At 39.1% G+C, this 15,780-nt stretch overlaps 1 protein-coding gene across 7 annotated transcripts in view; it reads right to left on the bottom strand.

Moving 5' to 3' along the window:
- Positions 1–1,454: 1,454 nt before the first annotated feature.
- The window catches only part of LOC6550873 (serine-rich adhesin for platelets), a 30,884-nt gene continuing 16,558 nt past the window's right edge, over positions 1,455–15,780 (bottom strand). For 2 of the 7 annotated variants that reach the window (XM_026981425.1, XM_026981426.1), the window contains 7 exons: positions 10,045–10,975; positions 4,879–5,800; positions 4,654–4,813; positions 4,437–4,584; positions 4,127–4,236; positions 3,307–3,958; positions 1,455–3,083 (listed from right to left, as the gene is read on the bottom strand). In XM_026981425.1, coding sequence (XP_026837226.1) covers positions 3,013–3,083; positions 3,307–3,958; positions 4,127–4,236; positions 4,437–4,584; positions 4,654–4,813; positions 4,879–5,800; positions 10,045–10,468 — 2,487 coding nt within the window. In that variant the 5' untranslated portion in view covers positions 10,469–10,975 and the 3' untranslated portion in view covers positions 1,455–3,012. Of the gene's footprint in view, positions 3,084–3,306; positions 3,959–4,126; positions 4,237–4,436; positions 4,585–4,653; positions 4,814–4,878; positions 5,801–10,044; positions 10,976–14,230; positions 14,251–14,350; positions 14,471–15,391; positions 15,752–15,780 lie in introns of those variants that run through there. The other 5 variants (XM_015155480.2, XM_026981428.1, XM_026981427.1 and 2 more) reach the window with 5 other exon arrangements.

Here is a 15,780-nt window from a genome sequence, read left to right as displayed (position 1 = left end):
TTCATAAAGATTTGGTAAAAATCCAGAAATGAAACGATTGTTCAATATTTTTGCTTTGAAATCTCTTTTTTATTTTTTTTTTTATGCATTTTCTTTTTTCGTTACACATTTACATTTATATTATATATATATATATCATTCTTCATATATATTCTTTTTTTACGCTTTTTACTTCTTGCTATAATCTAACAATTTTGTTGTTTTTTTGTTTGTTTTCAATTTTGTATGCATTTCTTTTAAAATTAATTTTACAAGTTACATTTACAGCTAAAAGGTTTTCTCTTGATTTCTTTTTGTTTGAAAATGTTGTATGGTTTTTGTAATAATCTTTTCTTGTTTTTTTGCTGTCTCTATAAATATAATTTTTTTGTTTATTTTTGTATGTGTTTTTATCCTGTTGTTTGTAAGAATTAATGATAGTTATGATTTGCAATACTCCCGATTTGATTTTAACTTAAAGAAAAAATTTGTTTAATCATTAATAATTAGTTAAGTTAGGCTTAAATTTCTAAAATGAAATCGTTTTGTTGTTTTCCTTGTTTGATTTTTTGTTTAGTAAAAATTACGCAACAAAAATATTATTTTCAATCATTTGTTACTTGCCTACTTACAAAGGATAATTTAAAAAAATAATAAGAAAAAGCATATTTAGAGGTTTTTAGTTAATACAACGAAAAAAAAACATAAATTAGATAACATAAAACCTAGTTTTAAAGTTATGGGTCATAATTCAAAATTTTGTGTTCGTATTATTATTTTTATACATTTTTTTTATGATTAGTAACAGAAATCGAGTGACAGACACAGGCATGTAATCCTATATAGTTAATTCAATTTTCTCTTTCAACTTATGTGACTAAAGCATTTTACATTCAAACACATTTACACATACGTTCCACACACATATACATATATATATATTTCTAGATTATAGATTTCGATTTTGTATGATTATTTATTTACTTCTGTTCTTTTTATAGAAAACATTCTTGTGTGAAAATAATTTTTGATTTGCTGTCCCTTTGGTGGAAAAAATCTTTCTTAAAAAAAAACTAAAAGTCCCCCGCGATGACAGAAAAAAACTTAAGGCTTCACAGTTTTCCACTTTTTCTTTTTGAAGTATTTACAAAAAAATATTGAAAATTTCACGCTATATAAACCTGCGCACTTTAGTTCGTGTATACAAATATATAGTTAGATGATATACAATTTCATATTCATGCCCGACGTAAAAAACGTTCAAATATTTAGGGGAGTAGAAAGAGACAGCATGCTCTTTCCATCTCCTTCTGCCCATTGTTATTGTTCAAGAGATATCTTTTGCTAATACTTTTATCAATCCACTTTTACTTCCCTAGGTATATATATGTGTAATATATATGCTAAGACATACACATTGAAAAAAATGCTCCAAAATATAACATTCAGTTTTGTGTTACTGCTTTTTTTTTTCTTTTTTTTTTTTGCTAGATTTCTTTTCCTTATCGTGATAATTGTGTTGTCTATTTCTAAACTATTTTCGTTCTTTCTTTGCCATTCCTTGTATATAAATATTTTTTTGTAAGCTTTTCTTGGTTGTGGGTGTGTTAATTTTGGGAATTTAGCTGCTCTGTTCTTACTTTGATTCCGTTTCAATGGCATTAAGGCAAAAATTTAAATTGCATGGGAAGGTGTGGCTTTACGCAATCACAAAATATTATATGATAATGTCTTATATGCGTGTCTTTTCAGAACAAGATCAAAACAAAGAAAATTTCTCTAGAAATAAAAAAAAAAAAAATTTGTAAAATGGGGAGAAGGGAGTGTGTTGGCTTATGTTAGCTTATTGCACTATTACACTTTTTCTACGACGTTTTCTTTGCTTGCTACATTAATATCTAATTCAAATGGGTATTACACAGATACAACACTCCGTCGCCAGCGTTTAATTTAATTTTACATGCTATTGGTTAATGTGTGGTTTAAAACGCTCACATATTTGACATACAAGCACTCTAATTTGATATATTTCTATTGATTTGATTTCTGCTTTGTTGTTGTTTAATGTTTCGCTTTTGAATGAAGAAGAATGTATATCCAAGAGAAATTATTTCGGTTTAAGTTTTGGTCAAGAAAGGAGACATCTATCTGATTTCGTTTTATCATTTTTTTTTCTTTGCCACATGCATTTTGGAAATCCTGCTTTTACATATTTCTAATTTATAATCCTCTTCTTCTTAGTTTTAGGTATGTGTATATATATATATATATTTAGAGATATATATATTTATAAAGCGTTACCCATTGGTGGTTTCTGTTTCAACAGCGCATTTGGTTTTGTTTTTTTTCTTTTTTTTTTTCTTTCTTTCCTGTTTTACATTTAACTGTGCTATTCTTGGTGTGTTTCCTCTTCTCTTCTCTAGGTTTACTTTAAAGTAGTATACAATTAGATATATAGTTTATATAGTATATATGCAGTTGATGGGTCTGTGTTGTAGGGTTTGTTTGTTGTGGGGCTTTAAGCTGTTGTTGTTGTGATTGAGTGCCGGTGTCGTTGCTGTTTTGTATTCATATAATTGGTCTTCCCTTGTTGTTGTTGTTCTTGTTGTTGTTGGTTTATTGTTGGTGTTGCTAGCGTTTTCCTCCGCGTTTTTTGTTGTTGCTTTAAAATTATTCATTAAAAAATAATTTTTCTCTTCATTTTGTTGATTTTGAAAATCGATGCTAAGTGTTGGGCGGAACTGTTTGATAGCTTTTGTTTTTTTTCTTTCTTTATATTTTTCCTACAAAATTACAGCTTCAATGACTTGGTTTTGTTGTTCGCTGCCTGTTGTTGTATTCATTTTCAATGTGTGCAAAAGTGTGGAAAATACGCATGTTTATCATCTGGCTTTAAAAAAGTGTTTTCAGAGTGCCTTCCTCTGGTTGTTACTTTCTCATAAGGTGGGAGCTGTTGCACACAATTCAGTTGTTGTTGTTTTCGTTATTATTGTAGTAATTTGTTGTTGTTTGCTTGTGGTTATGGTTGTTGGGTTACTGTGCTGTTGTCCCAGCACTGATCATCAGGAAATTGTAATTGCGATCCTTATCGGCCTGATGGAACCCTGTATAAAGTTTACAACCCGTATTAGTACTTGTTCAACTTCTTATTATGTGTATTCACTATTCACTGACTGATAATGCATCTATTCACTGACTGATAATAATGCATCTCCAGAAATACTTGTGTGTATAAATGTATATATCCATTCCAGCAATGGAACTATACATAATTAATTGCAAGTGCCAGTCAGTGGATCTTTAGATGGATCGTGCGTATTCCCTTACCATTCGCTGACCCTCCGCCAGCTGGCACAGCAGCGGCCACAATGGTGGCACCGCCATTCAAAGCGTTGGCACCTCCGCCCGCACCGCCATGGAATTTTAGACCAACACTACGGGCACCCACTAAATGGGCGGTGGCCGTGGGCGTGATAATCTGCTGCGGTTGTTGTTGTTGTTGTTGTTGTTGCTGTTGTTGCGTGGGCGAAGACGAATTGGACGACGAACTGGAAGATGATGATGATGATGAGGAGGAGGATGAGGACGAAGACGATGAGGACGATGATGAGGAGCCGCCTATAAACGAGGCCGACGACGAGACGCCACTGGACGAGGAGCTGGGCGACGGCGATGGAGTCGATGGCGTTGGCGAGCCGCGTGTAATGGTGGCTCCAGTTGTTGCTCCTATTCCCGATGGACTGACCGCTGGACTGCCGTTGTGGTGGTGATGGTGGAGTTGCTGTTGCTGGCCTGCCGTTGGTGAGATTGCCAGTATATTGCCATTGCTGCCATTGCCGTTTTTAATTGTCATGATGCCCATGGCCGGGGTCAGTGTGGTTGTTGCCCCTCCTGTATGGTTGCCATTGTGTTTGCTGCTGGCTGCTGCGGTCGCTATTGCTGGTGTGGCATTAGTTTTGTTTATCACAGTTGTTAGCTGCTGCTGGTTGAAAACAACATTAAATCATTAGAAACATATAGCTTGCGGTGATTCGCGTTCAGGGAATGCAAACTGAATGGATGCATTAAGAAATATGTTCGTTAATGTATTTCGTACAGCATTCAGCATTCACTTTACATCCCCCATCAGGTGGTGACATATTCATACCCCAGTGGCACAGACGTTGCCTGCATCAAATAGAATGGTGGTACCAGTTCCAGTGCGACCACTGGCCGCCGTTGGTGGTGCTGGTGTGGCTGTTGTTGCCAGGCAAACTGCTGGAAAAAGAGAGAGAAAGCGCGAGATTAGCGTATGCATGTGGCGAGAATCGAATTTCGAATTGGTTTGCAGTTGCGTAACCCGAAGGTCGTTCGACCCTCAAGCGCATGCAAAACTTGATCTACATTCGGTCGTATAGATCGAGCTGGGATCTAAGATGCAAAATGCAAGATGCGACAGAGGAGAGAGGAGTTCGAACCTTTGTCGGCCTGTGGAATGCTTTGCTGATCGGTGGGCGGCGTTTCCCTCCTTAGAGTCAGTTGCTTCAGCCGCTTCTGCAGCTCAATCCTCTGGTTGGCCAGTTTCTCTAACATCGTCTCCTGCTCGGAACCATACTTAATCAAGTCCTGCAACAGAGAAAGGTGTAACATTAGTCAATGTCTCTGTTCTGCATTCAATCGTGAACACACGCTTACCTTAACATATTTGTTGGCCGTGTCGAGTATTGTCAAGTTGGATGTTTTCTTTCGGTCCTCCTCCCTCATGGGCAGCACCTTCTTGAGCACATCGTAGCACTCCTTCAGCTGGGCGCGCCGCTCCTTTTCCAGCTTGTTGTGCACCTCCCGTGTGCCCGCTCTGTAAGATATCATATTATATCCCCTTATTAGAGAGAACTTAAGAAAAATAGAAGGCGAACTTACCCATTACTATTGGAACTGGTGGTGCGTCTGCGTCCGCCGTGTCCGGTGTGATGATGCGCCGATAGCTGGGAACCCGCCGCTGGCGCCGAGGAGGCAATGCTCATGGTTACCGCTACTGATCCCGCACCACCAGCCGACGTGGACGCTGAGTCGACAGTGTCCGTGGGCAAGCCATAGACTACGCCGCCAATGGCAGTCCTCATATAGCTGTACTGCTGCTCGATCTGCAGATGGTTGCCATGTTGCTGCGAATGCTGCGGATGATCCTGCTGCTGATCCCTGGCTGCTGAAACATTGGACAGTGAGTAAGAGCGTGTCCGTGAGTTGCTGGTGTCCACTTTTCTAGTGGCTGCTGGCGGCGGTGTTAGGGAAATTTCCGCCGGTCGCAAGCTGCGCAATTGCTGCAGTGATTGCTGTTGCTGGCGTTGCCTTTGTAAATTCTGCATTAGCTTTTTGATCCTCGCTTCGGGATAAACAACGCCCGGGGTATCGGCAGAGTAGCCATTGGGATTCGTGGGATTCGTGGGAGTGGGATAAACTCCGTTGGCATCTGATACCACTAGAAATTTGGGCGGTATTTCGGCGATGGTGCCCAGTTTGTGCTTGGAAGGATTGGATGCTGTTGCTGTTGATGCAGCAGCAGATGCTGTTGCGGTTGTTGCACTCGTTGTTGTTGCTGCCGCTGCCAGCAGCATAAAGTCTGTGGAGGCGGGCGGGGAAGTGGTAATTGAGGGGGTGCTTGTGGGGAGGGAGGTGGTGCTTGAGGCGGGTGTAACTGAGTTTCCAATCAACTTCGTTAATATAGCTGGTGTTGTTGCTATTCTTGTTGTCGTTCTCCCCGCAGCACTGTGCTGTTGTTGTTGTTGTTGTGGGGGATGGGTATTGTTGTTGTTGTTGTTGTTGATTGAGGAACTATCGTCCTCTATTAATGGCCGAAAAGTAAAGAAGAAATAGAAGAAAAACCAAAATAAAAGACAAATCAAAACAGAGAAAAATGGGGAGAGAGCGTCATGGGGAAAATCAATGAAAATGAGTGAAAAACAACCAAGTGTGTACTATAACTATAAATGAGATAAATGCAGCCACCCTTGCCATTAAACCATTTCCCTTAATAAACTTCCTCATTTCTTTGAAGGTCTGTTAATAAAATGTAATAAGAAAATTAGAACGTTAAACCCAGCTATCCTTAATTGTAACACCTTTTTTTTTCCTATTTAAAAGTCGTTTCAATTTGTCAGGCACAAAAAGCAATCTATTGTTTGTATGTATGTTTAGAAATTATTTAACTCATTTCAAAACTATAGAAATTCTAGGAAAACGTCATGTACTATACTAAACGAAGAGTTGGGCTAAAATCAGAGCACAATGCGGCGAAAAAAAAAAACACAAAAGCCGTGTTTAATGAATGCAAATGAACTCGGGTTAAATACAAAAGACAACAACACTGAGCCAACAGCCAACAATCAACAATCAAAAACCAGGGGCGATGAAGGTCCTTTGGTGGGTTAATTATATACGATTAAGTGCGGATGTGTGGGTATATGTGTGTGTATAGTGTGTGTATAGTGTGTGTATAGTGTGTGTACGTGTGTGTGTTAGCCATGAATTAGTTACGCATTCGTGGAAAGTCTAATGCAAATTTCCACGAATCAGGTCCAAACACAAGAGTAGACAACCAGCAATCTAGTTTATTATGCATTATTAACGTTTGTTGTTGCGCTCTATTCTTATGGTGGTGGTGGTTGTTGTTGTTGTTGTGGATAGTGGGTGTTTGGGTGAAGTGGGCCGAGACACTAAATTGAAATTAAGGCGATAATATCTAGTGAAAACGCCTAATAATAGGTATATACTACCCATTTTGTAATGAGCCTTGGGCCTAGTTCGATTAAAAAAAAAAAACACTTTTTAAACAAGATATGGAGGAAAAAGGGTTACAATTTGTCCACCCATTTGGCGTAGCATACTTTCCAGGCAGATAAATGCCAAGCAGATTATAAACGCCCCCCTTTCTAACTCTTTCTCCCTATCTATCTCTCTCTCTCTCTCTCTCTCTCTCTGTGCAGTTGCGTATGTTTTCATTTTCCGTAGTACTCTGTGCACATGTTTTCTCCCTTTTCTCCCATTTGTTGCCACATTATTGAGCACCCACATCACGGTGCCACGTGACGAAAGCGCACGTGGCTGCAGCAACAACATCGGTGGCACTCTTATTAACCCACGGTATCACACTCGACGATTTACGACTGCACAGCGAGAAGCATTGCTTGCCGGTTTTAAATAGCCATCCATTATATTCATTATATTACTTATGTATGGTCGAATCATGGTTAGTGCAATTTTGATATACATATAAATCTGCCTAAAATCAATATTTCTTTTTGTGTACCATAGCCATAATGACGATACATCCACTTCTTTTTGGGAGGCGGAGGTCTCGTTTGATGTTGCTGCTGCTGTTGTTGTAACTGCAGCAAACTTTGCAGAGCACTCAATTGTTCCAGCAAGTCGACAGTAAATTGATTTTGCTGCCGTTTCGATGCGGCAATAAGTAAGTTTTCGACTGGTTGCGATGACATCGTTTCTGCTGGCTGGAAAATCGAGTGGAAACGCAGTTTTCCCGTTCGCTAATCAACGACAACTGAGCTGAGCGGAAAAACATGAAGCAGTGAAGAGCAAGTCTGGGGCCCAGGAAAATTAAAGCATCAAAATCGAAGAACCGTCTGGTAAATTTGCATTTACCAGATAATGCAAATCGAATGGAAAACACAGTATATTATTTGCATATTACCATGAATACGGTGTGGCTACTGCAAGATTCAGTTTTTTATTTAAGATCTTTTCTTTGGTCAATTTCAGTACCACAATTTGCATTGCCCGCTTTTCGGCGCACTTCTTAAGTGGCCAGTGGCTAACAGCAAAATAGAACCAATTTTTGGGTTAATCAAGGGATTTATTTATGTACATTATTATTTACTTAGTTGAATATTTTTTTTTTTATATTGTATATTACAAAAAATCTCTATAAAACAGATCTTCGCATACTAGTTTTTCACAATTCCCCATTTCTAATATTAGAAAAAGTTATAAGAAACAATAGGAAATGTAAAAATAAAAAAATATAAAAAAAACAAAGAAAAGAAAAACAAAAACAAAAACCGGAACAAGGAAAAGAAAAAGACGCCGAAGAGAGAGGCTAAACAACAGAGGCAGCTGTCTAAATATTACACATGCAACGCCAAAAGAGACGGCGCATCAAATAATCAAATTTTGTAAATGTGATGAAAACAAAAAACATATAGGCCTTAAAGAAAGGCCAAAAAAATAATAAGAAATGGGCACGGAAAAGGCAGGCCGAAAACAAAAACACAAAATGCGTACAAAGTTCATTGACTTTGCTTTACACCAACAGCCGGAAAAGAACGCCAGTGGAAGAGAGAGAGGGAGAGAGAGAGCGATTGAAGAGAAATGAGCTCAAAGAGAAACGGCTCACGTGGAACTCTAGCTCTTTTTTCCGCGTACTTATGACTAACGCAAAAGAGAGGGCGAGAGAGAGAGAAAACCACATGACGTGACCCCAAACAACAACAACAGCAACAAGTACAAGCGTACGTGCGAAAAAATACGAACGAAGCGCATGACAAAAGCGAAAGAAGACAAAGAAAAAAACAGCGCGAAAAAAGTAAAAAAAAAAAAAAAAAAGTAACCAAGATGAATAACGACAACAAACTACACACACATGTTGATAAAAACAGCGAAAAACCAAAAACCGAAATGAGCACAGCAAAAGGCAAAAGAAAACAAAATACACAAACTCAAAACACAGTGGATCTCTTTTGGCACACAAATTATTATTATAACACAATTTCTCCCCTACATTTTTAATTTTCTCCCTATTTCGTTCATAATTTTTTACATTCTACTTCTATTTTCATTTCCAATTCTATCCATTTCGCTTCCTAAGATACATATTTAATGTATCTGTGAGTTAATATCTTTGATCAGTTAATATCTTAATATCTTACAACTTTGAATTTTATCTAATTTAATATACCGAACTCCATTCGATTTTCAATATTTTCACTGTATTTTTTGACGTAGCAATTTTTGTTTCCGATAGTCAAGGCAACAAAAGAAAGAAGAGGCAAAAACAAAAACGCAGCATGACAATTTAGCACATGCCAATTGGGCAGCGGAGCCGGCAGCGGCGCTGACGTCGCCGCCAGCATCGAGCTAAAAATATAACAGTACCTGCTGCTTGCCACGCTTGCAACCTGTGCCAAAATGAGAGCGAAGGAGAAAGAGAGGGAGAGAGAGCACCGTGTTGTTGTGGTCTTTTGGGGTTTTTATTTAATTTAAACTTTTTATTTTTTTGGTACAGTGCACGCCCACGCAAAATGCAGTCGACGTCGCAAACAAGGTCAAAACAAGTTTAAATGCAGCAAAAGCAAATGGAGAAAGAGAGCAGAAACGGTTTCGTTTGGTAAAGGCGACCAAAGTGTCTGGTTTGAAATGTGATCAAGTGCTCGTCTACCTAGTGGTTATTTATTTTCTCGATATATGTACATAGCTCGATATAAATATTAGTTTAAATGTCTATAAGCTTGCATACCATCTGTGTCTGTGTCTATATATGCATATGTACTATGTACACGAGTTTATTGGAGGTTATCGCCTGCGATCGACCATTTGGCTACCCCTAACCACTATAATCAATCAAGTTAAAAATTGAGCAACGTTATCTGTGATATTTTTATCACCAATACATACATATATGCAAAGGGACATTTGGCAACGCATTCGAGTTAAGAAAGCAACTAAAGCTTGTTTGATGTTTCTTTTTGGAAACTTTTGTCGCCTGACGAGAGAGCCCAACAACAGTTAGCAGTGGAGCTGAGCAGCTGATGATGGTGTTGCACCAGAGAAGAGTGTTAGACACGATGCTCGCACAGCAGTGGGCAGCAAAGTAGTAACACCTTGGCTGAATGTGATGTTGATGATGGGCGATACAAATTGGCTGTTTGAGACTTCGTTGTGGTAAGTCTGAGTTTTCCAAACCAATTGATTTCCAATTGGTTTGGAAATTACAAGCTCCTACTTGAGTTCTGAGATTCATGAAGGGTCGGGGCAAGCATGTCTTAGGCCAGAGGTCAAAGTGAAGGGACTTACCCGTGACGTGGGCGCGACCTTCGCTGTGTCCATTGGCAACTCCGGTGGCGGTAAACTCGTAATCGTGGGCAGCGGCTAATTGACTGCGAGGACTGCTGTGACCGTTGCTCAGACCGTTCCCGTTCGCATTGGCGCTAACGTTGGAGTTGGCGCTCGCGCTGCCGACGCCGGCGGTACCGTTGCTATTTCCGTTCGTGAACGGTGGCGTTGCAATAATCCCGTTACTGCTGCTGCTGCTATTTCTATTGTGCTGGCTGCTATTGTTGTTGTTGATGATGGAGATGCTCTTGCAGTGGACCAACTGCTGCTGCTGCTGTTGGGGCAGTGCCACGCCCACGCCGCCTCCCGCCAGCGGGAGCTTCTCATGCTGCTCGAGATATTGAGCCGCCTCGATGAGCGCCACAATGCCCCCTTTCCCTGACATAGCATACACAAACTACCGCGCTCCTCTTCTCGCACACACACACGCGCACACACACACAGAGACGCACACGGGCACACACGCACGCGACAAGGACGACGAACACGTAGCACAAGAAATATATGTATATATATAAAAATATATGTTTGAGAAAAAACACCAATATCGTACACCACAACGGAAAAGGACAACGGCGACGAGTACACGCGAGCAGGATAGCGGGAGCTTCAAGTCGCGACACGTTTTCAGTTATTGTTGAAATAGTTGTTGAATCGGTGTTGTGAATTATTTCAGTTCTTAGTTTTTGTACAAATTTTGCTTGAATGATTGTTGAAAGTAGTTAAAATTTGGTTTTTGTTTCAAATGTTGTTTACAAAATGGTTGCTAATTGGCGGTTGATGGTTGTTGTTTCGAAGTTGGTGAGTTTCTTGCCGCTTCAGATGTTGATTGTTCGGTGGTTCTAGCTTTCAGTTGCTTGTGATTTGGGCCTTTTGTTTCTAGTTAATTTGGCTGCAATGACAGAAAAATTCGTAGTCGCTGTTAGTTATCTGTGAAGCCTATAATATCTATATACATTTAATTTTTTAACTTAACAAGCCTAAGATGCTTATCGATTTCTATACCGCCTAATTGGCGGTAAGCTGAAAACCTGATTAATACTATTTAGCACGCAACGCCACACACAAAAAAAAGGTCACAAAATCCGGCAATAAATAAGGTTGCTTGACATCTATATAGTTGGTAATAAGTTCGAATTGGTAGACTGCAAGACTACTTAGTTTATTTGTTTCTTCTCTCTCCACTCTGCCACCAGCTGAGCAGCGCTGCCAGCGTCGACGTCAGCAGCTGTTGCGTTTGCGCTAATTGTGCACAGCTGCGTGGCAACAATACAGACAAAAATACCAAACAAAATAGCAAATAAAGAGAGAGAGAGAGAGAGAGAGGTGGAGAGAGCCCCAACCAACAAGTTGCAGTCAACAGAAAACGGATAGCTATTGAGGGGAACAAACGAGACACACAGGTACAGAGTGCGCTCTCTACAGTGGACCAGTATTCGGGTTTTTTATAAGACATTCCGTAACATTTTTAAATGAATCCCGGATTACGAACATGTACAAATGCACAATGCTATCCAATTCGCAGGTTCAAACTGTTATTCAATATCTAAACTAGTACAACATAGCAGAGTGTTCACCGTAGATGGCGAGATGAAATAATGCAGTAAGGAAAATAAAAGGAAAGATTGGCGCGTGCGCGCAGGCTTCTTTTACTCATTCTCCGTCTCCGCTCCCTTTTTCTTTCCCCATCCCTTAACCCCTCTTTCCTAGTTCCCATTTTTCATCTTTCGTCAGCTGCTGGTTTTCCATGTGCGTGTACATGTGGGTCTGTGTGTGCGTCTGTGGGGCATTCAACTGAGCGGCGAAAAGCATTAAGAGAATATAATGTTGCATTGTGTTGATTGTTGTTGTCATAATTTTCATAAAAGGTCAAGGGTCGCGCGTGAGAAAGAGAACGCTATAGAGCATTGCAGCCGGCTTTATTGCATTTTAGCCTTTGCAGCTGCTCTCTCTTCCGAACTCCCCATCAATCTAAATCTCTCTCCCTATTTCTCTGAAGAGAGAAAAGGGAGAAAAGAAGTCTAAATTTGGAACTGGAGAGGGCTTTGCTACTGACCGAAAGTCCTGTGAATGACGCTGCCTTGACATTAAGCGCGCCTTAAATGCCCCCCCTTCGTCACCATCCACTAAAATTCACCACCTCCAAATCCCCCACCCCCCATCATTACGATAAGCCAAAATACATATATTAACTATTACAGATTCATTGTTTGTGGCATCGTTTTTTCCCACAACCTACAGATAATATTATCCCTATCCAAATGAGTAATTTCCCTTTCTAATTGAATACCATAAAGAGCAGTTCTTTTAATATTTTAAAAACTCAACTATTTATGTAGCATTATAAGCTATTCTATTGTTTTGTTGTGCGGGGTGACATTGCTTATTGTCAACTAAGGTAAGAGCAAAAACAACAGCAGTGAAGAGAGCGAGGATATGGGAAATGGGTGGGAAAGCCTGTGGCGCGTGGCAAATTCTATTAAATATTCAAATCGAAATACCAACCCCCCCCCCCCCCAAAAAAAAAAAAAAAAACACGAACAGGGAAAAAATCGCAGTAAGTGACTGCGACACCCACGCAACCTCAAACTGCACGTACAACTTTTTCGTGAACTTCCGAACCCAAAGACTATATACATATATGTACAATATGTACAACACACATATGTATGTATATAAAACACGTACTATATATATTGTACCTGAAACCCAAAAGGGAAAACCACCCAAAAGCAGGAGAACAAAATGGGCTGCGGGGGGGTGGTAAATTCCACCCCGGGGTTCGCAGTTCGAGGACCAAGGGTAGTCAATGTATTTTCGAAAATACCTTATAGGGTATATGTCCCATTGTCAGGCTTTCTTCGTCAGCTTTCTTGGCCAGCGTGTGAAAGGTATGCAAGACAGTAGAGCCTGCCTAACACGAATTAACGGAGGGTGAATGGAAATAAAATAATATATATACATATATATCAGTACAACTTCTTATTGACCATTTGATTTCAGCTCTTGTAACAAAATACTAAATTTTAATAACCAATAACAAGCAGTTACAGATCTATTTTACGTTTATTGAGGTTCTGCTGTGCGCGTAAGAATCGAAACGGTATGTACGGAAATCAAAGGGAAACCTCTCTGCGGGACAAAACCGGAACAGGACTCGAAAAGAGGGGTTGGATGCACACACGAGAGGTGATTGAGATTCCCCATCCAATAATCACATTAAACAACACTCAACTGAAACTCAAAAGTCAAAATGCAAAAGCTGATAAAAGGGAAAAGGGAAGAAGGAAGAATAGGCGTACAATTTAATGGAACATTTTGCGGTTGATTTGACCGAAGCAAAGGAGTTCTGTAATCTGAGAAAAAGGTTTCGGGGGAAACTAAATCCTTTTTAGGACAATTTCGGAAACGGATAGCTAACCTGATGATTAATCTAAAAAATTTTAAACCCAAAAACTTAAAAAAAAAAAGGCTCTTGTTTTAAGCAATACACTCCGGGCAAACAATAAATATAAAATGTACAGAAGGAAACTACGAAATAAAAGCTCACAGCGAAAAACAGGCAAAAGAAAGTAGAATCCAAAAGAAGGAAGCAACAGACAACAATAACACAAATTTTTGGCTCCCCTGTGATTTTGAAAGCTCTCTTTCCTTGGATTTTTTCTCCTCTCTCTGACGATTCTCTCTTCCCCACTTTACGCACTTTTTTTTTTGCATTTCCTTTACGCTGGCGGTTTTCGTCATGTGTTTTTGTTGCTAATTTTGAAATGAAGAGTGATGAAGCGTGCAAAAAATCAAGAAAAAAAAATCGCTTTTGCCCGTTTAAAAATAGAAAACGAAAATCTCTGGTGTTTGCAAATTATTTTTCATAATATTTTTTTCTCACTTTCTATAACATTAAGTGAAGTTCTTTTTTAAACCGTATATTCCACATAAAAAAAAAATGCATAGTATTTTGGTCAAGTGAGAATAAAAATCCAATAAGAGGATGGATTTACGAGGCTTATCGAATGCTTCATTTTTTGTTTCCCATGAAAAATATAACATTTATTTGGAAACAATTTATGAAATTATTTTAAAACCCAACACATACACACACACACACAATTAAATAATAAAGCAGACGACTTATCGCGAATACCCATACAATATTATTATTTAATGTGTATTTTCTTTCCAAACTTTTTTTTTTTTTCCAAATACTTTGTAAACTTTTGGCATGCACTTTGTACAAACTTGGTTGACAACTTAAAAAAAATACGCGTACTTTTTGTTTCCTTTTTTTTTAATAACTAAGTTTTTTGAACTGACGCAACTTTCGGAGTGTGACGTCTGCGGCGACGGCGACAGCGACGCGCACGCTACGGCAAAAAAACGTAAAATGAATTCGAATGAACGGAGCGCGAGGCGAATGGCTGAAAATGCCAAGGCAGCAGAAGGAGAGCGCAAAATTGTCGTAAAAGACGTCGTAAGAGAGCTCTCCACTGAAAGAGAGCCAAAAAGAGAGCCGCAATTATAAGCTGGGGATGTGTGTGTGGGATAATGGCGTGGCTAGCGGGACAGCAGAAAAAAGCACGCGCTTCACTGTAAAATTCTTATTGTTTTTGTTATTTATGTGTGCATGGCAGATGGTGTGGAGAGAAAATAAATAAAACACAAAAGCGAAAGAAACCCCACCCTCTCTCTTTCTCACACACACACACACTCGAAAAGGGCACATGCTAAAAACAAAGCCAAAGCAAAATAACATCAAAAATAAAAAGCTGAAGAACGGGTCTGACAAAGAAGAGAAACGTCTAAACAAAAAGTACACATTTGCAAACTATGAGTATAAACTACACAAAAAGAAAACTGTATTTGGAGTGACAAATTAAATGTAATTTACGTACGGCAGATATCGGTTGTATATAAACAAAGACAAACAAGCACACACTCTGTAAGGCGAAAAAAACGCACAAAAAAAACAGAAGAGAAAAAAACAACTTGAACGCAAAGCAAATGAGGGCAAATTAAAAACACACAAAACAAACAAAGCCAAATTAAGTTGCGCGAATGAAAAAAAAAACAATCAGTTGACAAAATGGATGAAAATGTAAGAACAAAGACAGCGGGGTAAATTTATGCAACAATAATGGAAAAGTCTATAGATAGCAAATAAATAAAAACAAAATTCAAAGGCAAAAATAGCAAAGCAACAAAAAGTTCACCATGAAATTCTGAGGCAAAGCCAATGAGGGAAAAACAACACACACTTGCATAAAACTTTTCGTTTTGCACTTTAAACCTAAATATTACGCTCACTATTTACCGTTAGAATTATTAACCACTCTGCTGCTTCTCCTTGTTGTTGTTGCTGTTATTTTTGTTCTTATTTCTTATTGTGGTTGCACTTAAACGTGAAAAAAAAGGCAAGCTGAGGTTTCTTTTCTTAATTTTTCTAGCGTTTCTTTATTTTTTGTATGTTCTTTCTGTTTCTGTTTCGGTTTCGGATTCTTGTATTTTTTTTTTGGGTTTCCGAATTCTCGTATCTTATATATTGTTTCTTGTGATCCTACCCGACGAATGCAATGGCAGAAGCAAACTAAATGCGGCCGCTCAGTTTTAACTTTAACTTTGCCAGCCCCCGACTGCGCTGCCGCTGTCGCGGTCGGTGCCGGCGTCGCAGTCGCAGCATTCGCAAGGCAATAACAAAAGCAA

Source organism: Drosophila erecta, unplaced genomic scaffold (genome assembly GCF_003286155.1).
Source record: "Drosophila erecta strain 14021-0224.00,06,07 unplaced genomic scaffold, DereRS2 tig00000126-arrow-pilon, whole genome shotgun sequence".
Classification (NCBI taxonomy): Eukaryota; Metazoa; Arthropoda; class Insecta; order Diptera; family Drosophilidae; genus Drosophila; species Drosophila erecta.
This window is presented reverse-complemented; position numbering and strand designations above follow the sequence as displayed.